This window comes from Tursiops truncatus, chromosome 4, assembly GCF_011762595.2.
Source record: "Tursiops truncatus isolate mTurTru1 chromosome 4, mTurTru1.mat.Y, whole genome shotgun sequence".
Taxonomy (NCBI): Eukaryota; Metazoa; Chordata; class Mammalia; order Artiodactyla; family Delphinidae; genus Tursiops; species Tursiops truncatus.
In genome coordinates, this window is record NC_047037.1 from 17,462,304 (window position 1) to 17,480,250 (window position 17,947).

The 17,947-nt window shown below is 41.3% G+C and overlaps 1 protein-coding gene across 1 annotated transcript in view; it reads left to right on the plus strand.

Moving 5' to 3' along the window:
• MINDY4B (MINDY family member 4B) overlaps nucleotides 1–16,353 on the plus strand; it is a 41,773-nt gene extending 25,420 nt beyond the window's left edge. Inside the window, exons 11-12 of the mRNA XM_033856319.2 lie at nucleotides 13,675–13,855; nucleotides 15,502–16,353. Coding sequence (XP_033712210.1) covers nucleotides 13,675–13,855; nucleotides 15,502–15,644 — 324 coding nt within the window. The 3' untranslated portion in view covers nucleotides 15,645–16,353. The remainder of the gene's footprint in view (nucleotides 1–13,674; nucleotides 13,856–15,501) is intronic.
• The last annotated feature ends 1,594 nt before the right edge of the window (nucleotides 16,354–17,947 follow it).

Here is a 17,947-nt window from a genome sequence, read left to right on the forward strand (position 1 = left end):
TAAGGCTTCATAATAGATGATAAGGAATAACAGTAGAGTGTTTTATTCAGCCATGTTCATTCAGCATCTATTGATTGTGAGATTCTGTGTCCGATACAAAGAGGAGTTATACATGGGCCAATGCCACGGACATAAACTGAGTGCTGTAGGAAGGATAGGCAATAAAAACTAAATAACAGCGATCCTGACACTGGCTGCACATTGAAATCACCTGGAGAGTTTTGTTTTCTCAAGCGACTTTATTCTTTCAAAGCAGCTTTAGGCTCACGGCAACGTGGAAAGTATTTACAAAGGTTTCCATGTATCCCCCGTCCCTACACAGGCATGGCCTCCACATTACCAGTGTCCATCACCAGAGTGGTAGATTTGTTACAACTGATGGACCTACACTGACATATCGTTATCATCCAAAGTCCATCGTTTACATTAGGGTTCACTCTTGGTGTTTACGTTCTCTGGGTTTGGACAAAGGTACAATGACACGTATCCACAATTATAGCATTATACAGAGGAGTTTCACGGCCCTAAAAATCCTCTGTGCCCTGCTGTGCAACCCTCCGTCCCCCCCAACCCCAGTCACCAATGATCTTTTTACTGTCTTCATAGTTTTGCCTTTTCCAGAAGGTTACCTAGTTGGAATCATAGAGTATGTAGCCTTTTTAGATTGGCTTCTTTCACTTAATACTATGCATTTAAATTTCCTCCATGTATTTTCAGTTTGATATCTCATTTCTTTATAGCACTGAATAATATTCCATTGGAATATTGTGAGTGACATTTCATTGAACAGATATTATTCCACTGATAAACCATGGTTTATTTATCCATTCACTTACAAAAGGTATCTTGGCTGCTTCCAAGTTTTGGTAATTACGAATAAAGCTGCTATAAACATCCATGTGCAGGTTTTTTGTGTGGATGTACATTTTCACCTCCTTTGGGTAAATACCAAGCAGGGCAAATGCTAGATCATATGGTATGTTTAGTTTTGTAAGAAACTACCAAGTTGCCTTCCAAAGGGGCTATGCCATTTTACATTCCTACCAGCAATGGATGAGATGTCCTGTTGCCCTACATTCTTGTCAGCATTTGGTATTGTCAGTGTTCTAGATTTCGGCCATTCTAATAGGTATGTAGTGGTATCTCAATTATTGGGGTATTTTTGGCATCGCCCTGATACTATTAGAGTATATGATGTGGAACATCTTTGCATATACTTATTTGCCATCTGTCTGTCTTCTTTGGTGAGGTGTCTGTCAGTCTTTGGTCCACTTGTAGAGCTTTTAAAACTATCAATGCCCAGGTCACCCTCCAGAACAGTGTCAACTACACGTGTGTAGGACCTGTGTGCTCACACTCAGCCCCACACTTACAAGGTGCTGCACTTGGTTTGATGCTCTGTTGTCACTGCCTTAACATCCTTAACACTTTTTCAACAAAGGCCCCCACTTTTTCATTTTGTACTGGACCCGACAAATTGTATAGCCTTGTCCTACCCAATGATTCTGTTTATCTGGGCTGGAGAGCACCTGGGCATTGAATTTTTTTTTAAGTCTTCAGGTGATTCTAATGTGCACCCAAGGTTAGAAACCTCTGTTCTGGAACAGGGCTGCTTAACCTCAGCACTACTGATATTTTGGACTAGATAATTCTCTGTGATGGGGGCTGTCCTGTGCATTATGGGATGTTTAGCAGCATCCTGGCTTTTACCCACTATGCCCCCCGCCCAGTGTGACAACGAAAAATGTCTTCAGACATTGCCAAATGTCCCCTGGGGGACAAAACTGCCCTGCCTGAATCACTGCTCTAAAAAACAGAAAAAAAAAAATCTTGTTAGACTTAGCTGATTAAATCCATGGCATGCAGAATTGGAAAACTAGCTATTTCAACTGAAATTACAAGAAAGAGTATCTTCTTTCAATCAGTATCAGAAAGGTTGACAGCTTTCTATTCCTTTTTACCGTTTGCAAGGCTTTCGGGGCAAGTTTCAAACCTTATCTTAAATTACAATTAAACAGGTGTTTGCTAAATAGCTACTAAGCTGCTCGAACACAAGAAACTATATCGAAGGCTACGCACCCCACCACCACCACCCCTGCCCTTGCTCCAAGAAAGAGAGATTGAAAGAGAGAGAGAGAGAGCCTCAGAGAGTCAAGAATTCACAGCCGTCCAGTGCTACCATTTTCCATGCATTTCTTTTGATACAAGTCAGCTCTGACCAATAGTGCTATTAAATCATGCTCTAAAGACAAATACCTGCAGAGCCTAAAATATCTTCCAATAATAAAGTGGATGTTTGCTGGGACCTTAAAGTCAATCAAGAGACCGAGGCCTAAGGTAAAAAAATAAATAAGAGCTTTCCTGCTGGGAAGAGGGCAAAATGTACCCGACCTCAGGACCACCGTCCAAAGGCCCGCTCGCAGATTGGAAGTAGGGCAAAGGATGGCGACAGGCCAGGTTAGCTTTTAAATCTACATAGAAATCACATGTAGGAATCAAAGCTTCCATCTTTTCGAAAAGTGACTAATGTGGCTTTTCGTCCTTTCTTCTTAGAGTCAGTGTTCTCTCCCCAGGGAGACGCCTATGAACCCTACCCGCGGTAAAAATTGCCTGAAATTGTACACTAATGGCTTGAAACCCGGAGGACGTTTATTATGTTGTCTCTCACGTGCGCTTCAAGTTTGGTTTCAGAACAAATGTATTAAAGAGCAGATATAGGCTGGTGGGTAGTATTCTTACTTGAACTGCTGAGATATATGACTATTCGGCAGCCACATGTGTACATATAAGGTTTATTTAATCTGAAGGTGCTTTTTTAGTTTCTATAGCAGCTCATTATATTCCAGGATAAGAGCAATCCTCAACTCATCTATTATTATTAAAATAATTTTTACATAGAATGATTTTATGGATATAAGAATTTTATATTTTCTCATCATCCCTGAAGATGGCATTTTTTAAAGCTCATTTAGTCATTATAGTGCCAACGGCCACTTGTGTAGAGCACGTACTGTGTGCCAAGCTCTCTCTAAGCCACTGGTAATGATATATTCTTTCATTTCCTCCTCACTTCCACTCAAAGGTATAATCAGTGTTAGTTCAAGTACACTGGCTGTTGTTTGGTCATTCATTTTAGAGATGAGAAAATCCAGACTGAGAAAAGTATAGGAAGTTGCCCTAGGCCACCAGCTAGGGAAGTGTCAGAGCCAGGGTTCTGACCCCAGACCCAGCTACATTCCAAGGCCCCTTCAGCCCACTGTGCCACGTTGCCTGTCATGATCATCTTGGCTTGTTTTCTGATAAAGTGGTAAATACAAAATGTCACCCTGGCATTATATCATCAGAAGTACTTTCGTAATCGATCACATCAATGTATGGACATAGAGATGTAGATCTGTATTACATCATCTATGAGATCAATCACAGGTCCAGTGATGCTGAACTACAACAGTTAGATGGTGGCAAGATCACGGCTCCGTTTTAGAATGCATGACGGTCGTGCTCAACATCTAGAACTTTCTCCACTGACTTCTAGGTTAAAGCAGTGGTGAGTTTGAGTTGCTCATGAACTGCAGGTACTGGTAGCACGCACCCTTTCAAGCACCTGTTACCCTTCACCTGTGCTTTGTCAGCCCACAACTCTCGCTTACATGCTAGAAGGACAAGCTCAGTGGCACTCAGAGACATGCTAACCAGAAGCCCCATCTGACTGCCGTGCATACAGATGTCTAGTATTTCACAACATTTTATCATAGAACTTCTTGCAGAGCAACAATTTGCTCAGAAAAGAACCAGATGTGGGTCTAGGACAATGCTTTAAGCATCACTGGATTGAGGATCTCACAATCGCTCCCCTCCCTTTCTGCTCTGAGGAATGGTGACTCTGCACAGGACACGTGAATATGCCAAAAGCATCTAGGTTTAAGCATTTTATGGGTACTTAGGGACTCCTGCCTGGGGTGGATGCTCTAAATCAGAAGATTCTGTGTAGGCACTGGTAATAGAAACCTAATATAAGAAGGTTTCTGAGTTCAAAAGAAAACCAACGTGCTGCCTGACAGATTCTGCTGTCGAGGTGAAACCCCTCCTGTACCACTGCATCTGTCTTCCCGAAGTGAATCTCTTCTTACTCGGTGACAAAATTGCAGAGATTGCAAAAACACACGTCTTTCAGTCCCAATGTCACAGCCCAGCGGGTGAGATTAAAAAATGAAAAAGGAGCTCTCATTAGATGACATGGCAAGGCCCCCAGAGCCCAGCAGACGGCGGGTTCCTGCAGCACACAGCCAGCTCCCCTCAGGACGAGGCACTATTTTGAAGCCTCCCGTCACTTTTCTATTTGAAGGTACAGGTTTGAGTGTGAGGTTCCAATACCTAAGTGAGAACATAAAGCAGTTGGAATCTAACACCATCTGGAAAGCCTTAGGAGGTTTACATTACCTTCGCACCTGCCACAGAGAAGAAAAATCAACTCTGGTTTTTAGAAGGGACTGAAGCCATTTATATCTTGCTGGATTTATTCCCCCGGCAGCCCTGGCAGAGCACATCACCACCCGAGTCCTACCCTCTTCCCTTTTTACACTTTCCCTTTAAAGAGACTGATAGGAAGATAGCCAACCCTCAAAGTACCAGATGAAGCTCCACCCACTGTTCTCTACCACTGAGTCACTGAGGTAGTGCCCCGCAAACATGACAACATCCCTGCAAACTCACTGAGAGAATTTACATCAACTCAGGTTCCAGGTGGCAGAGATGAGAGTCCAACCACGAGCACTCATGCACACAAATTGTCACCAGGAATCAGCGAAAAACGCACAACACTTCCAACACCTTTCTCTGGTTCAGATCACCGGCTGGGGGCCTTGGGACTTCAACATCAAGCTCGCTGTGCAAAGGCGTACTGTAAGAGCCATTGTTCTAGACGGCAGCATAGGAAAGCATTACGTGGACGCCATCCTCACCCTCTGGTGCTTAGAATTGTCCCGTCCTTCTTCCTATCTTCATAACTTTACATTAAAGGATACATGTTATGGAAGGCTTGACTGCTGCATGTAAGGCTGAACACATTGGGCTTATTACACGATGAGTGAATTTAAGGAGAAAGGTATTTTATTTATAGCACCACTGTATCACAATTTAATTTCCTTCTTACCATGGCAACATGAGGCAACACGCACCAATTCTGCATTGGTGGAATCTCACCAATAAAACATATTTAGAATCCTCCTTTGGGGGAGCTTGGCTGATAAACTGTGTCTACCCCAAAGCAATACAAATTCTTTTTTTTTTTAATTTAATTTTATTTATTTTTTTATACAGCAGGTTCTTATTAGTCATCCATTTTATACACATCAGTGTATACATGTCAATCCCAAACTCCCAATTCATCACACCACCACCCCACCCCTCTGCCACTTTCCCCGCTTGGTGTCCATACGTTTGTTCTCTACATCTGTGTCTCTATTTTTGTCCTGTAAACCGGTTCATCTGCACCATTTTTCTAGGTTCCACATATATGCGTTAATATACGATATTTGTTTTTCTCTTTCTGACTTACTTCACTCTGTATGACAGTCTCTAGATCCATCCATGTCTCTACAAATGACCCAATTTCGTTCCTTTCTATGGCTGAGTAATATTCCATTGTATATATGGACCACATCTTCTTTAACCATTCGTCTTTTGGTGGGCATTTAGGCTGCTTCCATGACCTGGCTATTGTAAATAGTGCTGCAATGAACATTGGAGTGCATGTGTCTTTTTGAATTATGGTTTTCTCTGGGTATATGCCCAGTAGTGGGATTGCTGGGTCATATGGTAAATCTATTTTTAGTTTTTTGTTTGTTTTTTTGTTTTCCGTACGTGAGCCTCTCACTGTTGTGTCCTCTCCCGTTGCGGAGCACAGGCTCCGGACGCACAGGCTCAGCGGCCATGGCTCATGGGTCCAGCCGCTCCGCTGCATGTGGGATCTTCCCAGACCGGGGCATGAACCCGTGTCCCCTGCATTGGCAAGCGGACTCTCAACCACTGCGCCACCAGGGAAGCCCTATTTTTAGTTTTTTAAGGAACCTCCATACTTTTCTCCATAGTGGCTGTATCAATTTACATTTCCACCAACAGTGCAAGAGGGTTACCTTTTCTCCAAACCCTCTCGAGCATTTGTTGCTTGTAGATTTTCTGATGATACCCATTCTAACTGGTGTGAGGTGATACCGCATTGTAGTTTTGATGTGTATTTCTCTAAAAATTAGTGATGTTAGCAGCTTTTCATGTGTCTCTTGGGCATCTGTATGTCTTCGTTGGAGAAATGTCTATTTAGGTCTTCTGCCAATTTTTTGATTGGGTTGTTTGTTTTTTTAATATTGAGCTGCATGAGCTACTTGTAAATTTTGGAGATTAATCCTTTGTCCGTTGATTCGTTTGCAAATATTTTCTCCCATTCTGAGGGTTGTCTTTTTGTCTTGTTTGTAGTTTCCTTTGTTTTGCAAAGGCTTTTAAGTTTCATTAGGTCCCATTTGTTTATTTTTGTTTTTATTTCCATTACAATAGGAAGTGCATCAAAAAAGATCTTGCTGTGATTTATGTCAGAGAGTGTCCTTCCTATGTTTTCCTCTAAGAGTTTTATAGTGTCCGGTCTTATATTTAGGTCTCTAATCCATTTTGAGTTTATTTTTGTGTATGGTGTTAGGGAGTGTTCTAATTTCATTCTTTTAGATGTAGCTGTCCAGTTTTCCCAGCACCACTTATTGAAGAGACTGTCTTTTCTCCATTGTGTATCCTTGCTTCCTTTGTCATAGATTAGTTGATCATAGGTGCGCGGGTTTATCTCTGGGCTTTCTATCCTGTTCCATTGATCTATATTTCTGTTTTTGTGCCAGTACCATACTGTCTTCATTACTGTAGACTTGTAGTATAGTGTGAAGTCAGGGAGTCTGATTCCTCCAGCTTCGTTTTTTTTTCCCTCAAGACTGCTTTGCCGATTCGGGGTCTTTGGTGTCTCCAAACAAATTTTAAGATTTTTTGTTCTACTTCTGTAAAAAATGCCATTGGTAATTTGATAGGGATTGCACTGATTCTGTAGATTGCTCTGGGTAGTATAGTCACTTTCACAATATTGATTCTTCTAATCTAAGAACATGGTATATCTCTCCATCTGTTTGTATCATCTTTAATTTCTTTCATCAGTGTCTTATAGTTTTCTGCATACAGGTCTTTTGTCTCCTTAGGTAGGTTTATTCCTAGGTGTTTTATTCTTTTTGTTGCAATGGTAAATGGTAGTGTTTCCTTAATTTCTCTTTCAGGTTTTTCATCGTCAGTGTATAGGAATGCAAGAGATTTCTGTGCATTAACTTTGTATCCTGCAACTTTACCAAATTCATTGATTAGCTCTAGTAGTTTTCCAGTGGCATCTTTAGGATTCTCTATGTATAGTATCATGTCATCTGAAAACAGTGACAGTTTTACTTCTTCTTTTCCAATGTGTATTCCTTTTATTTCTTTTTCGTCTCTGATTGCAATGGCTAGGACTTCCAAAACTATGCTGAATAATAATGGCTAGAGTGGACATCCTTGTCTTGTTCCTGATCTTAGAGGAAATGTTTTCAGTTTTTCACCATTGAGAATGATGTTTGCTGTGGGTTTGTCGTATATGGCCTTTATTACGTTGAGGTAGGTTCCCTCTATGCCCACTTTCTGGAGAGTTTTTATCATAAATCGGTGTTGAATTTTGTCAAAAGCTTTTTCTGCACCTATTGAGATGATTGTATGGTTTTTATTCTTCAATTTGTTAATATGGTGTATCACATTGATTGATTTGCATATATTGAAGAATCCTTGCATCCCTGGGATAAATCCCACTTGAACATGGTGTATGATCCTTTTAATGTGTTGTTGAATTCTGTTTACTAGTATTTTGTTGAGATTTTTGCATCTATATTCATGAGTGATACTGGTCTGTAATATTCTTTTTTTCGTAGCATCTTTGTCTGGTTTTGGTATCAGGGTGATGGTGGCCTCATAGAATGAGTTTGGGAGTGTTCCTTCCTCTGCAATTTTTTGGAAGAGTTTGAGAAGGATGGGTGTTAGCTCTTCTCTAAATGTTTGATAGAATTCACCTGTGAAGCCATCTGGTCCTGGACTTTTGTTTGTTGGAAGATTTTTAATCAATTTCAATATCAGTGCTTGTGATTGGTCTGTTCATATTTTCTATTTCTTCCTGGTTCAGTCTTGGAAGGTTATACCTTTCTAAGAATTTGTCCATTTCTTCCAGGTTGTTCATTTTATTGGCATAGAGTTGTTTGTAGTAGTCTCTTAGCATGCTTTGTATTTCTGCTGTGTCAGTTGTTACTTCTCCTTTTTCATTTCTAATTTTGTTGATTTGAGTCCTCTCCCTCTTTTTCTTGATGAGTCTGGCTAATGGTTTATCAATTTTTTTTATCTTCTCAAAGAACCAGCTTTTAGTTTTATTGATCTTTGCTACTGTTTTCTTTGTTTCTATTTCATTTATTTCTCCTCTGATATTTATGATTTCTTTCCTTCTACTAACTTTGGGTTTTGTTTGTTCTTCTTTCTCTAGTTACTTTAGGTGTAAGGTTAGATTATTTATTTGAGATTTTTCTTGTTTCTTGAGGTAGGCTTGTATAGCTATAAACTTCCCTCTTAGAACTGCTTTTGCTGCATCCCATAGGTTTTGGATAGTCGTGTTTTCCTTGTCATTTGTCTCTAGGTATTTTTTGATTTCCTCTTTGCTCTCTTCAGTGGTCTCTTGGTTATTTAGTAGCGTATTATTTAGCTTCCATGCATTTGTGCTTTTTACATTTTTTTCCCTGTAATTGATTTCTAATCTCATAGCGTTGTGGTCAGAAAAGATGCTTGATATGATTTCAATTTTCTTAAATTTACCGAGGCTTGATTTGTGACCCAAGATGTGAACTATCCTGGAGAATGTTCCGTGTACACTTGAGAAGAAAGTATAATCTGCTGTTTTTGGATGGAATGTCCTATAAATATCAATTAAATCTATCTGGTCTATTGTGTCATTTAAAACTTGTGTTTCCTTATTAATTTTCTGTTTGGATGATCTGTCCTTTGGTGTAAATGAGGTGTTAAAGTCCCCCACTATTATTGTGTTACTGTCGATTTCCTATTTTAGAGCCGTTAGCAGTTGCCTTACGTATTGAGGTGCCTCCTAAGTTGGGTGCATACATATTTATAATTGTATGTTCTTCTTGGATTGATTCCTTAATCATTATTTAGTGTCCTCCCTTGTCTCTTGTAACATTCTTTATTTTAAAGTCTATTTTAGCTGGTACGAGTATTGTTACTCCAGCTTTCTTTTGATTTCCATTTGCATGGAATATCTTTTTCCATCCCCTCACTTTCAGCCTGTATGTGTCCCTAGGTCTGAAGTGGGTCTCTTGTAGACAGCATATATATGGGTCTTGTTTTTGTATCCATTCAGTGAGCCTGTGTCTTTGGTTGGAGCATTTATTCCACTCACGTTTAAGGTAATTATCGATATGTATGTTCCTATTACCATTTTCTTAATTGTTATGGGTGTGTTTTTGTAGGTCCTTTTCTTCTCTTGCATTTCCCACTTACAGAAGTTCCTTTAACATTTGTTGTAGAGCTGGTTTAGTGGTGCTGAATTCTCTTAGCTTTTGCTTGTCTGTAAAGCTTTTGATTTCTCCATCGAATCTGAATGAGACCCTTGCCAGGTAGAGTAATCTTGGTTGTAGGTTCTTCCCTTTCATCACTTTAAGTATATCATGCCACTCCCTTCTGGCTTGTAGAGTTTCTGCCTAGAAATCAGTTGTTAACCTTATGGGAGTTCCCTTGTATGTTATTTTTTGTTTTTCCCTTGTTGCTTTCAATAATTATACTTTGTCTTTAATTTTTGTCAATTTGATTACTATGTTTCTTGGCGTGTTTCTCCTTGGGTTTATCCTGCCTGGGACTCTCTGCACTTCCTGGACTTGGGTGGTTATTTCCTTTCCCATGTTAGGGAAGTTTTCAACTATAACCTCTTCAAATATTTTCTGGGGTCCTTTCTCTCTCTCTTCTCCTTCTGGGACCCCTATAATGCAAATGTTGTTGTGTTTAATGTTGTCCCAGAGGTCTCTTAGGCTGTCTTCATTTCTTTTCATTCTTTTTTCTTTATTCTGTTCCGCAGCAGTGAATTCCACCATTCTGTCTTCCAGGTCACTTACCCGTTCTTCTGCCTCAGTTATTCTGCTATTGATTCCTTCTAGTGTATTTTTCATTTCAGTTATTGTATTGTTTATCTCTGTTTGTTTGTTCTTTAATTCTTCCAGGTGTTTGTTCTTTAATTCTTCTAGGTCTTTGTTAAACATTTCTTGCATCTTCTCGATCTTTGCCTCCATTCTTTTTCCGAGGTTCTGGATCATCTTCACTATCATTATTCTGAATTCTTTTCCTGGAAAGTTGCCTATCTCCACTTCATTTAGCTGTTCTTCTGGGGTTTTATCTTGTTCCTTCATCTGGTACATAGCCCTCTGCCTTTTCATCTTGTCTATCTTTCTGTGAATGTGGTTTTTGTTCCACAGACTGCAGGATTGTAGTTCTTTCTTCTGCTGTCTTCTCTCTGGTGATGAGGCTATCTAAGAGGCTTGTACAAGCTTCCTGATGGGTGGGGCTCAGTTCCCTCCCTGTTGGTTGTTTGGTCTGAGGCAACCCAACACTGGAGCCTACCTGGCTCTTTGGTGGGGCTAATGGCAGACTCTGGGAGGGCTCATGCCAAGGAGTACTTCCCAGAACTGCTGCTGCCAGTGTCCTTGTCCCGTGGTGAGCCACAGCCACCCCCCGCCTCTACAGGAGACCCTCCAACACTAGCAGGTAGGTCTGGTTCAGTCTCCTGTGGGGTCACTGCTCCTTCCCTTGGGTCCCGATGCACACACTACTTTGTGTGTGCCCTCCAAGAGTGGAGTCTCTGTTTCCCCCAGTCCTGTCAAAGTCCTGCAATCAAATCCCGCTAGCCTTCAAAGTTTGATTCTCTAGGAATTCCTCTGCCCATTGCCAGACCCCCAGGTTGGGAAGTCTGACGTGGGGCTCAGAACCTTCACTCAGGTGACTGGACTTCTGTGGTATAAGTGTTCTCCAGTCTGTGAGTCACCCACCCATCAGCTATGGGGTTTGATTTTATTGTGATTGCGCCCCTCCTACCATCTCACTGTGGCTTCTCCTTTGTCTTTGGATGTGGGGTATCTTTTTGTTGAGTTCCAGTGTCTTCCTGTCGATGACTGTTCAGCATTTAGTTGTGATACCCGTGCTCTCGCAAGAGGGAGTGAGCACACGTCCTTCTACTCCGCCATCTTGAACTCGCAATACAAATTCTTAACAGAAGATTCCAGTCAAACAGATTACATGGTGCTCAGAGGAATGAAAGGGGCATGATATTTGGCTGGGTTCCATTGGGAGGTGCTCAGTTTTGGTTTTGTGGGACTCCCTTTAAACCAGGTATGTTCTCAGCTGTAATCCGAAGGCTCACCCCTCAGAGTTAAAACCCAGAGTGCTGTGACAGACATTTTCCTCTTGACCAGAATCTCTCAAGGCAAGCGGGCCTCTGCCTGTTTAGTGTGGGGTCTCTGGGTGATCACTTTGGGTGTTGGAGATTGTTATATTTATAACTACTTCATTTTCCTCCTACTTTAATAAAATCTTGAGTAGTTTTGAGTTCAGGAAAGAAAACCATTGCATTGTTGCATAAAATCACTACAGTGTGGTGTCAGCCCTTTGCAGAGTATGAATCTGAGTGCCTGTTGAATTTTGCCTACATTACAAAGATTCCATGAAACAATATCATATATGCCTACAGTCTATTACATCCACCCACACATAATTTACAGGAAATTTTGTTTGTTTAAAATCAGCCAGAACATCGACCTGAAGTTCAAATGGAGTGACTTTTGATTACAAACAGCCCTCAGTTTCCTAATTGGTTGATCCATGTGTTCCAACCTTAACAATCCCAAGTCATATGGATCATATTTTGATTACACATAACCTTAGCACAGGAGGCACCATCGCAAGAAGGTCTGGGAAAGAAAGAGCTTATTTTATAACTATGAATGGCGACAGTGTTCTTTGGAACTTGGGGGCGGCTCCTGGAACTTAAACACATAGGACTGCTTCAACGGCACATCCTCTGTGTTTTATTTCCGACGTAGCCAGTGGGCGACTTGCCCCACGTTTGGTGTGTGAGAGGCTCATGTTATACTCAGCCCAGAGGGGCCAGTGCTGGTGTGGTACCACCTGCACCCACTATGAGCGTATCCAGACTGGGGTGCTGGGTTTGCACCCCTTTTTCCAACTGTCAACTAAAACTGAGGTCATTTCTTTTGAACACAGTAATATAATTTTTCTCCAGTAGCTGAAGAGAAAAGCTTAAAGACAAAAGCACCTCTGATTCACCCACTCACCCACAACTGAAGAATTTAAACTCTAGAAAAAGGAAGAGATTTGAATAGAGCTATTGAGAAATCAGAATGTCAAGTTATTAGCCTTTAGTACTTGGGTTTACAAAACACGTGACCATTTTCTGAAAGCTGGATTTCCCACACAAAAGAATTTGCTCCTGAGCACACAGGACAACTTGAAGGACTGAGAAGAAAAGAAACAGAACTGAATCCTTTTGTCATGGGAAGACGTGCCAGGGCTGAGGGTCCAGAGCTCTCCCTGGCATCGTGGGAAAATGCTGGGGGTTTCCATGTAGCTCATGTTTATCTCTTTAAGTAGAAAAAAAAAATTTTTTTTAACATTAATGAGTTTCAATGGCATTTAACAAAATGTGCTTCCCTGCCTCTTCAAACAATAGGGGAGACACCATTAAGAAAAATACACTATAATATCGAGATACCCTCAGGGGCTACTGCAGTGTGCAGGACCCTTTGTTACAGCACCTCCCAGAGTGGGGTTTTTGTGAATCTAATGCACTAACTTGAAAATTCAAGGCTGAATTGACAGTTGCCTGGAAAAAACAGATAACAAGCTGATTAAATCAGTGAACTTAAAATTATAGGTAATATTAAACTAGTACACTCAGCTCCAAGTACCTCTTCACAATTGATCTACACGTTAACACGCAGATATAGGTATATCTGTGTGAGTGAGGGTGTGTGTGTTCCCCTTATTTCCCAGAAGCTTTTTTTTTGTATTCAAAATATTCACTACTTCCATATTCTAAATAGTCTCTTTTTCCTATATTCTAAATGGTTAGTGCTGCCTGAATGACCACCTGCTGAATGAAATACTGTCCTACCTTGGGAACGGGGGTAAATACACTAGTCAACAACAAAGACCACTTGACGTTCTCTTGTTCCACCCCTACATTTCTATTTCAGTTTATCTATTTATTCTCCACCTCACTTCCAAACTGAACTGAGATGGTTCCACCTCCTCCGTGAGCCCATCCCCAAAATGTTTTAAAATACAATCCATGCAGAGAAAAACTGCAGCGTCACCACCACACCATTCATAAATGCAAATTCATTCATGATGAAGCTTTCGTTTGAAATCTTCCTTCACACACTGCACCCTGCGCAGCTCCCAGCGCAACGCCGAGCCTCCAAGCTGCTTTTTGATCCTGATGCCATATCAGCATCTTTCACAATGTGGCCAAATCTCTATGTTCATCTGCATTCCCCTCTCCCCTTGCAGGTGGGCAGCATGCTGAAGACTCCCAAGTTACCTATTTGGCTGTGCAACATCAACGGAAATTACAGCGTCCTTTTTAGCACAGACAGGCAGCTGTTATCAGACTGGAAAGTGGAGCGCCTCTTTGATCTGTACTTCTACAGTGGCCAGCCCGCACAGAACAAGCCTGCGCACCTTACCGTAGGTGAGCATTCCAGATCCCAAGCGCCCTGACCTTTAACGCGCTCGGAGAGATGCGGCTACTGCCGGTTCACAGCTCATGCTAGCTCTACAGGAAGAGGTAGAAGTGTGATCTCTGAGATGAAACCTAGGCATCAATCCCATGGGCCTAACCTAAGCATTGTAACGTGGAAATTCTAAACCTGCTTTAAATAAGGGCAGGGGGTCCGGAAGTAGCACAGAGGAACCAACAACTTTTAGGTAAGAGAAAAAACAAAAGGTTGAGAGTCAGATTTCCAAAAAAGTCTTCCCTGGAGTCTTCTATCTGTGAGCACAAGGCATGTAATGCCCAAGGAAAGAACTAGAAAAAGAAAGGGATGGGGCAGGGGGGTTCCAACTGGTCTATTCTATCCCAAGAACAAACATCAGATGATCAATCATCCTGGGACATAGTAACGAAACTGAGAGGGCATTTGTGTTCAGATTAGTTCAAAAAGCATTTTGGAGGCCTACTAACAGCCAGCCACTAGGAAAGCAACGATAATGAAGGTACAGTCCCAGCAAACCTTAGAGGTTCTGCTCCAAGGGCGACCACACAATCCACTTCAATTCCCACCATATTTTTTTAAACACATGAGGAAAAAAGACTAATCTTAAGATGTCTTTAAACATTGGCCTTTTGGACAAGGGAAAAACCATGATGAGACTGGGAGGCTGTATCTGGTACCTCGGCACCATAGGCGGAGCCTTGCTGATTTGATGTCTGACTCTTTGCATTCAGTATCACAGGTCTGGTGTTAAGCAACTTGTCATTATTATGACTAAATTTGGAAAAGTATCTTAGTGACTGCTTTATCTGTGTGACTCCTAATTCTTTTTCTCTACTTATGAGAAATATCTATATAGATATATAGATATACATGAGCCCATTTCATTTAGTGGGACATTGGCAATACATTCCTTAAAATATATCATTGTTTCTACTTTACTCTCTTCTTTGAGGAAAGCACCGTTTTTTGTTTTTGTTTTTATTAGCTCACATGCACGGCAAACGTTTTGTTCCGGGTGCTGTGTTGAAAACTTTACATACATTATCCCATTAAATTCTCCCAACAGTCATCTGAGGTAGATACTATGATATTTATTTTACACAGAGGAAACTGAAGTGGCCAAAAAATGATTTCTAACTGAGTAAATGAGGCTGAGAGATGTTAAGTACCCTCTCAAATGTCATTTGAGACCAACCTGGGCCTGGAACTCAGTTCTTGACTACTCATGAGAATACTTTGCCCTTCACCCCCAAATGCAAAGGTACTCTTAGAAGCATTGAGAAGTGGTAAGCTCTCTCTTTTCTTGTTTTTCCTGACAACATCTGGTGACCTACACCTGGCTCTATGTGTCCCATCTGGTGCTGGACCATGCCATTCCATGTCATCAATATTCCATTTCCAAACTCTACAACAAACCAGGTTATCATGGTCGTGTTTTGTATGGGGCGAGTCTAAATACCATCATCTACTAGAATCCCCCTCTGCTTACCCAGTTCTAGGAACACAGCTTCCTGAGCCCAACTCCTGCCCACCCATCCTACCTTCCTTCCTTCCTGGCTTCCTCCAAAACCGTATACTATATGTAGGCTGGGGTCTAAATGCTGGCTGTTTCCCCCCTCAGATACTCATTCCCATCACTGGGAAAGAGTCCGACATGAAGATGAACACAGGCCAGGAAGACGGTTTTCTCCAGTGGAGGCAGCAATCAGAACTAGGTGGGGAGAGGCCACCGTCAGCTGGAATGGAACCGTTCCCCTTTACTAAAGAGAAAGCCAGGATGTGCAATGAAGTCTGAAGTGTCAGCACCGCTGGGATACAAAGCCTAATTGGGGGAGAGACCATTTCACATCCACATTCCTCATTCCGAAGCCCCACCAAACCCCGCCCGCTGTGAGCAGTCTGTTCTTTCTTTGGTCCTCTATGAACTGTCTGCAGTTGCTATATCAGTGCTGTAGGAGACGTGCAGGCCACTTCCTGCAGCATCTGGAAGGTGTGTCCTCTATACTCACCTAGACTGGTGCCTTCATTTTCATTCAAAAGAGAAACTGAAGTCTCTTTCCTTCACGTTCTCTCCAAATTCCTCTCTTCTCGGTGTGATTCTCCCCGGGGATTATGGAAGCAGGGAGCTAGCTTTCATTTGGGGATGAAGTTATCAGTAATACATCATCAGATTTTTAGCTATGGCAAGAACTCAAGCCTTCTCAAAGATTTCCTGGTATGAAGAGCATTCCCTTCCAAGGTTACATTTTGAGTGCCCACATTAGCAAGTTCTTGTCATTAAAATAGTAAATGGGCTTGAAGTGGGGTCTATTCCTGGTAGGCTGGCTATTGCAACTGGCTGGGAGTTCAAGCCATCAAGGAGAGCACACAGAAGGAGAGATTCTTTCTACCAGTGCTATGTTTGCTTCGTTTCTTTATAAGCTGGATATAAATACATAGACGGACAAACAGATAAACTGAAAAAGAAGTCTGATTCCTAGACAAAATAAAATTAGATACAAAAGTAAAACGTCTTCTTATGTCACTGTTCAAGGGGGAAAACAATTCTTTTTAGAATATGATCTTTCCCTGTCCTGTTGCATGCTTACACTTTTTCTGTAGAAATACACAGAGCAAGACACATATTCTTTCTAAAAGAAGCACATGGGGACCATCTAGACCTTTTTCCTACCCACCTCACCGGTCTACCGACTCATAGAATTAGGGCTTTGTAGTCATAAGCCAAAGGTTCGTTTGCAAAGAACAACTTGTCTGCACCCGTTGTCCAAATTAATTTGTTAAGTGCATTTTCTTTTGGCTCGAAGAATAATGTTTCAACTTGAGAAGCATATAGAAAATGAAACTTCAAGGTGAATAATGAATTATGTCAAAAGAAAAAGGCAATATGGCTTGGATTGCCGATTACAGCATCCTTATCATTGATGCTTTCATTCGGGATTTTAAATACATTGGACAAGTGAGTGGATCCCTACAGACCCTCAGCATACTGCTTAGTCTTAGCAATATTGTGCTTTTCCTGAGGTGCGAGCCTGTTTTTGTTTTACGGACACTGCCTTATTTCTAACCAAATCTCCCTTTTGGTGTGGACTGCTGGAAAGCTTAGAGCCTAATGAGAACCACAGCAAGTGCATCGGTCAGAAACCTCCCAGCCACAAGTAAGAGATCTCACTAAAAGTCTCACACAGCAAGGACATTCCTTTCTAACAAAATGGTCCAGATAGGGGCCCGTGACTCTCTTAGATCAACCACGGTTCATCCTCCAGGACTGAGCACAGGATACTCGATATCAGAACAGAATCAGGACTCTGTAGAAGGAAGAAGGGCAGGACAACCTGTTGTGCAGACAACCAGCAATGTTGCCTTGCAGTATATTAGTCCTTACAAAGGCATTTTTTAATTGGCCTCATTTCTGAATCTATTTTCTATCCTACCCTATTTTTCTTTTGAATTCTTAATTGATTTATAATTTATGTTACTTTGCTGTATTTTATGTGCTGTTATACTATCTTCAATTATTCCTGGAACAAATGTATTAATAAGTAAAATAATAGAGGAAAGATTAAGAACATGTTTTATACACAGTTGTATAATAATTTTGACATAGAGAGGCATTAATCACTTTGTATGTCAATATCCAGTGAAAATGAGTGTTTATTTCATCTTAGGAACACGGCACCCAATAATGTTTGATTCTTTTTGTAACGTGGAAACATGTTATTGAAAAGCAGCTAGAAATTTCCTAGGACTGGCAGTTCACCTTTGAACTTTCTGTGTTTTGAGATAAATGACTTTAATTGTCCTGTCAGCTTCGAAAACAAAAAGCAGGAAAAACCTATTTGTGTGAAGATAGAGATAATAATTTTTCTGAACAGTTACCTAAACTGAATGTGTTTTTAGTGACACCATGCCCCTGAGAAGACGGCATATACTTTTGGTATGTCCCTCAAAATCATTGTTTGTTCTTAGCGAAGATGCCCGTATCATTTTTGTCAAGGGTATGCTCACCAATGTCACAAGACCAGGCGGGACCAGGCCAGGGGGCAGGCGGGCCTGAGTTTCCCTGGCCA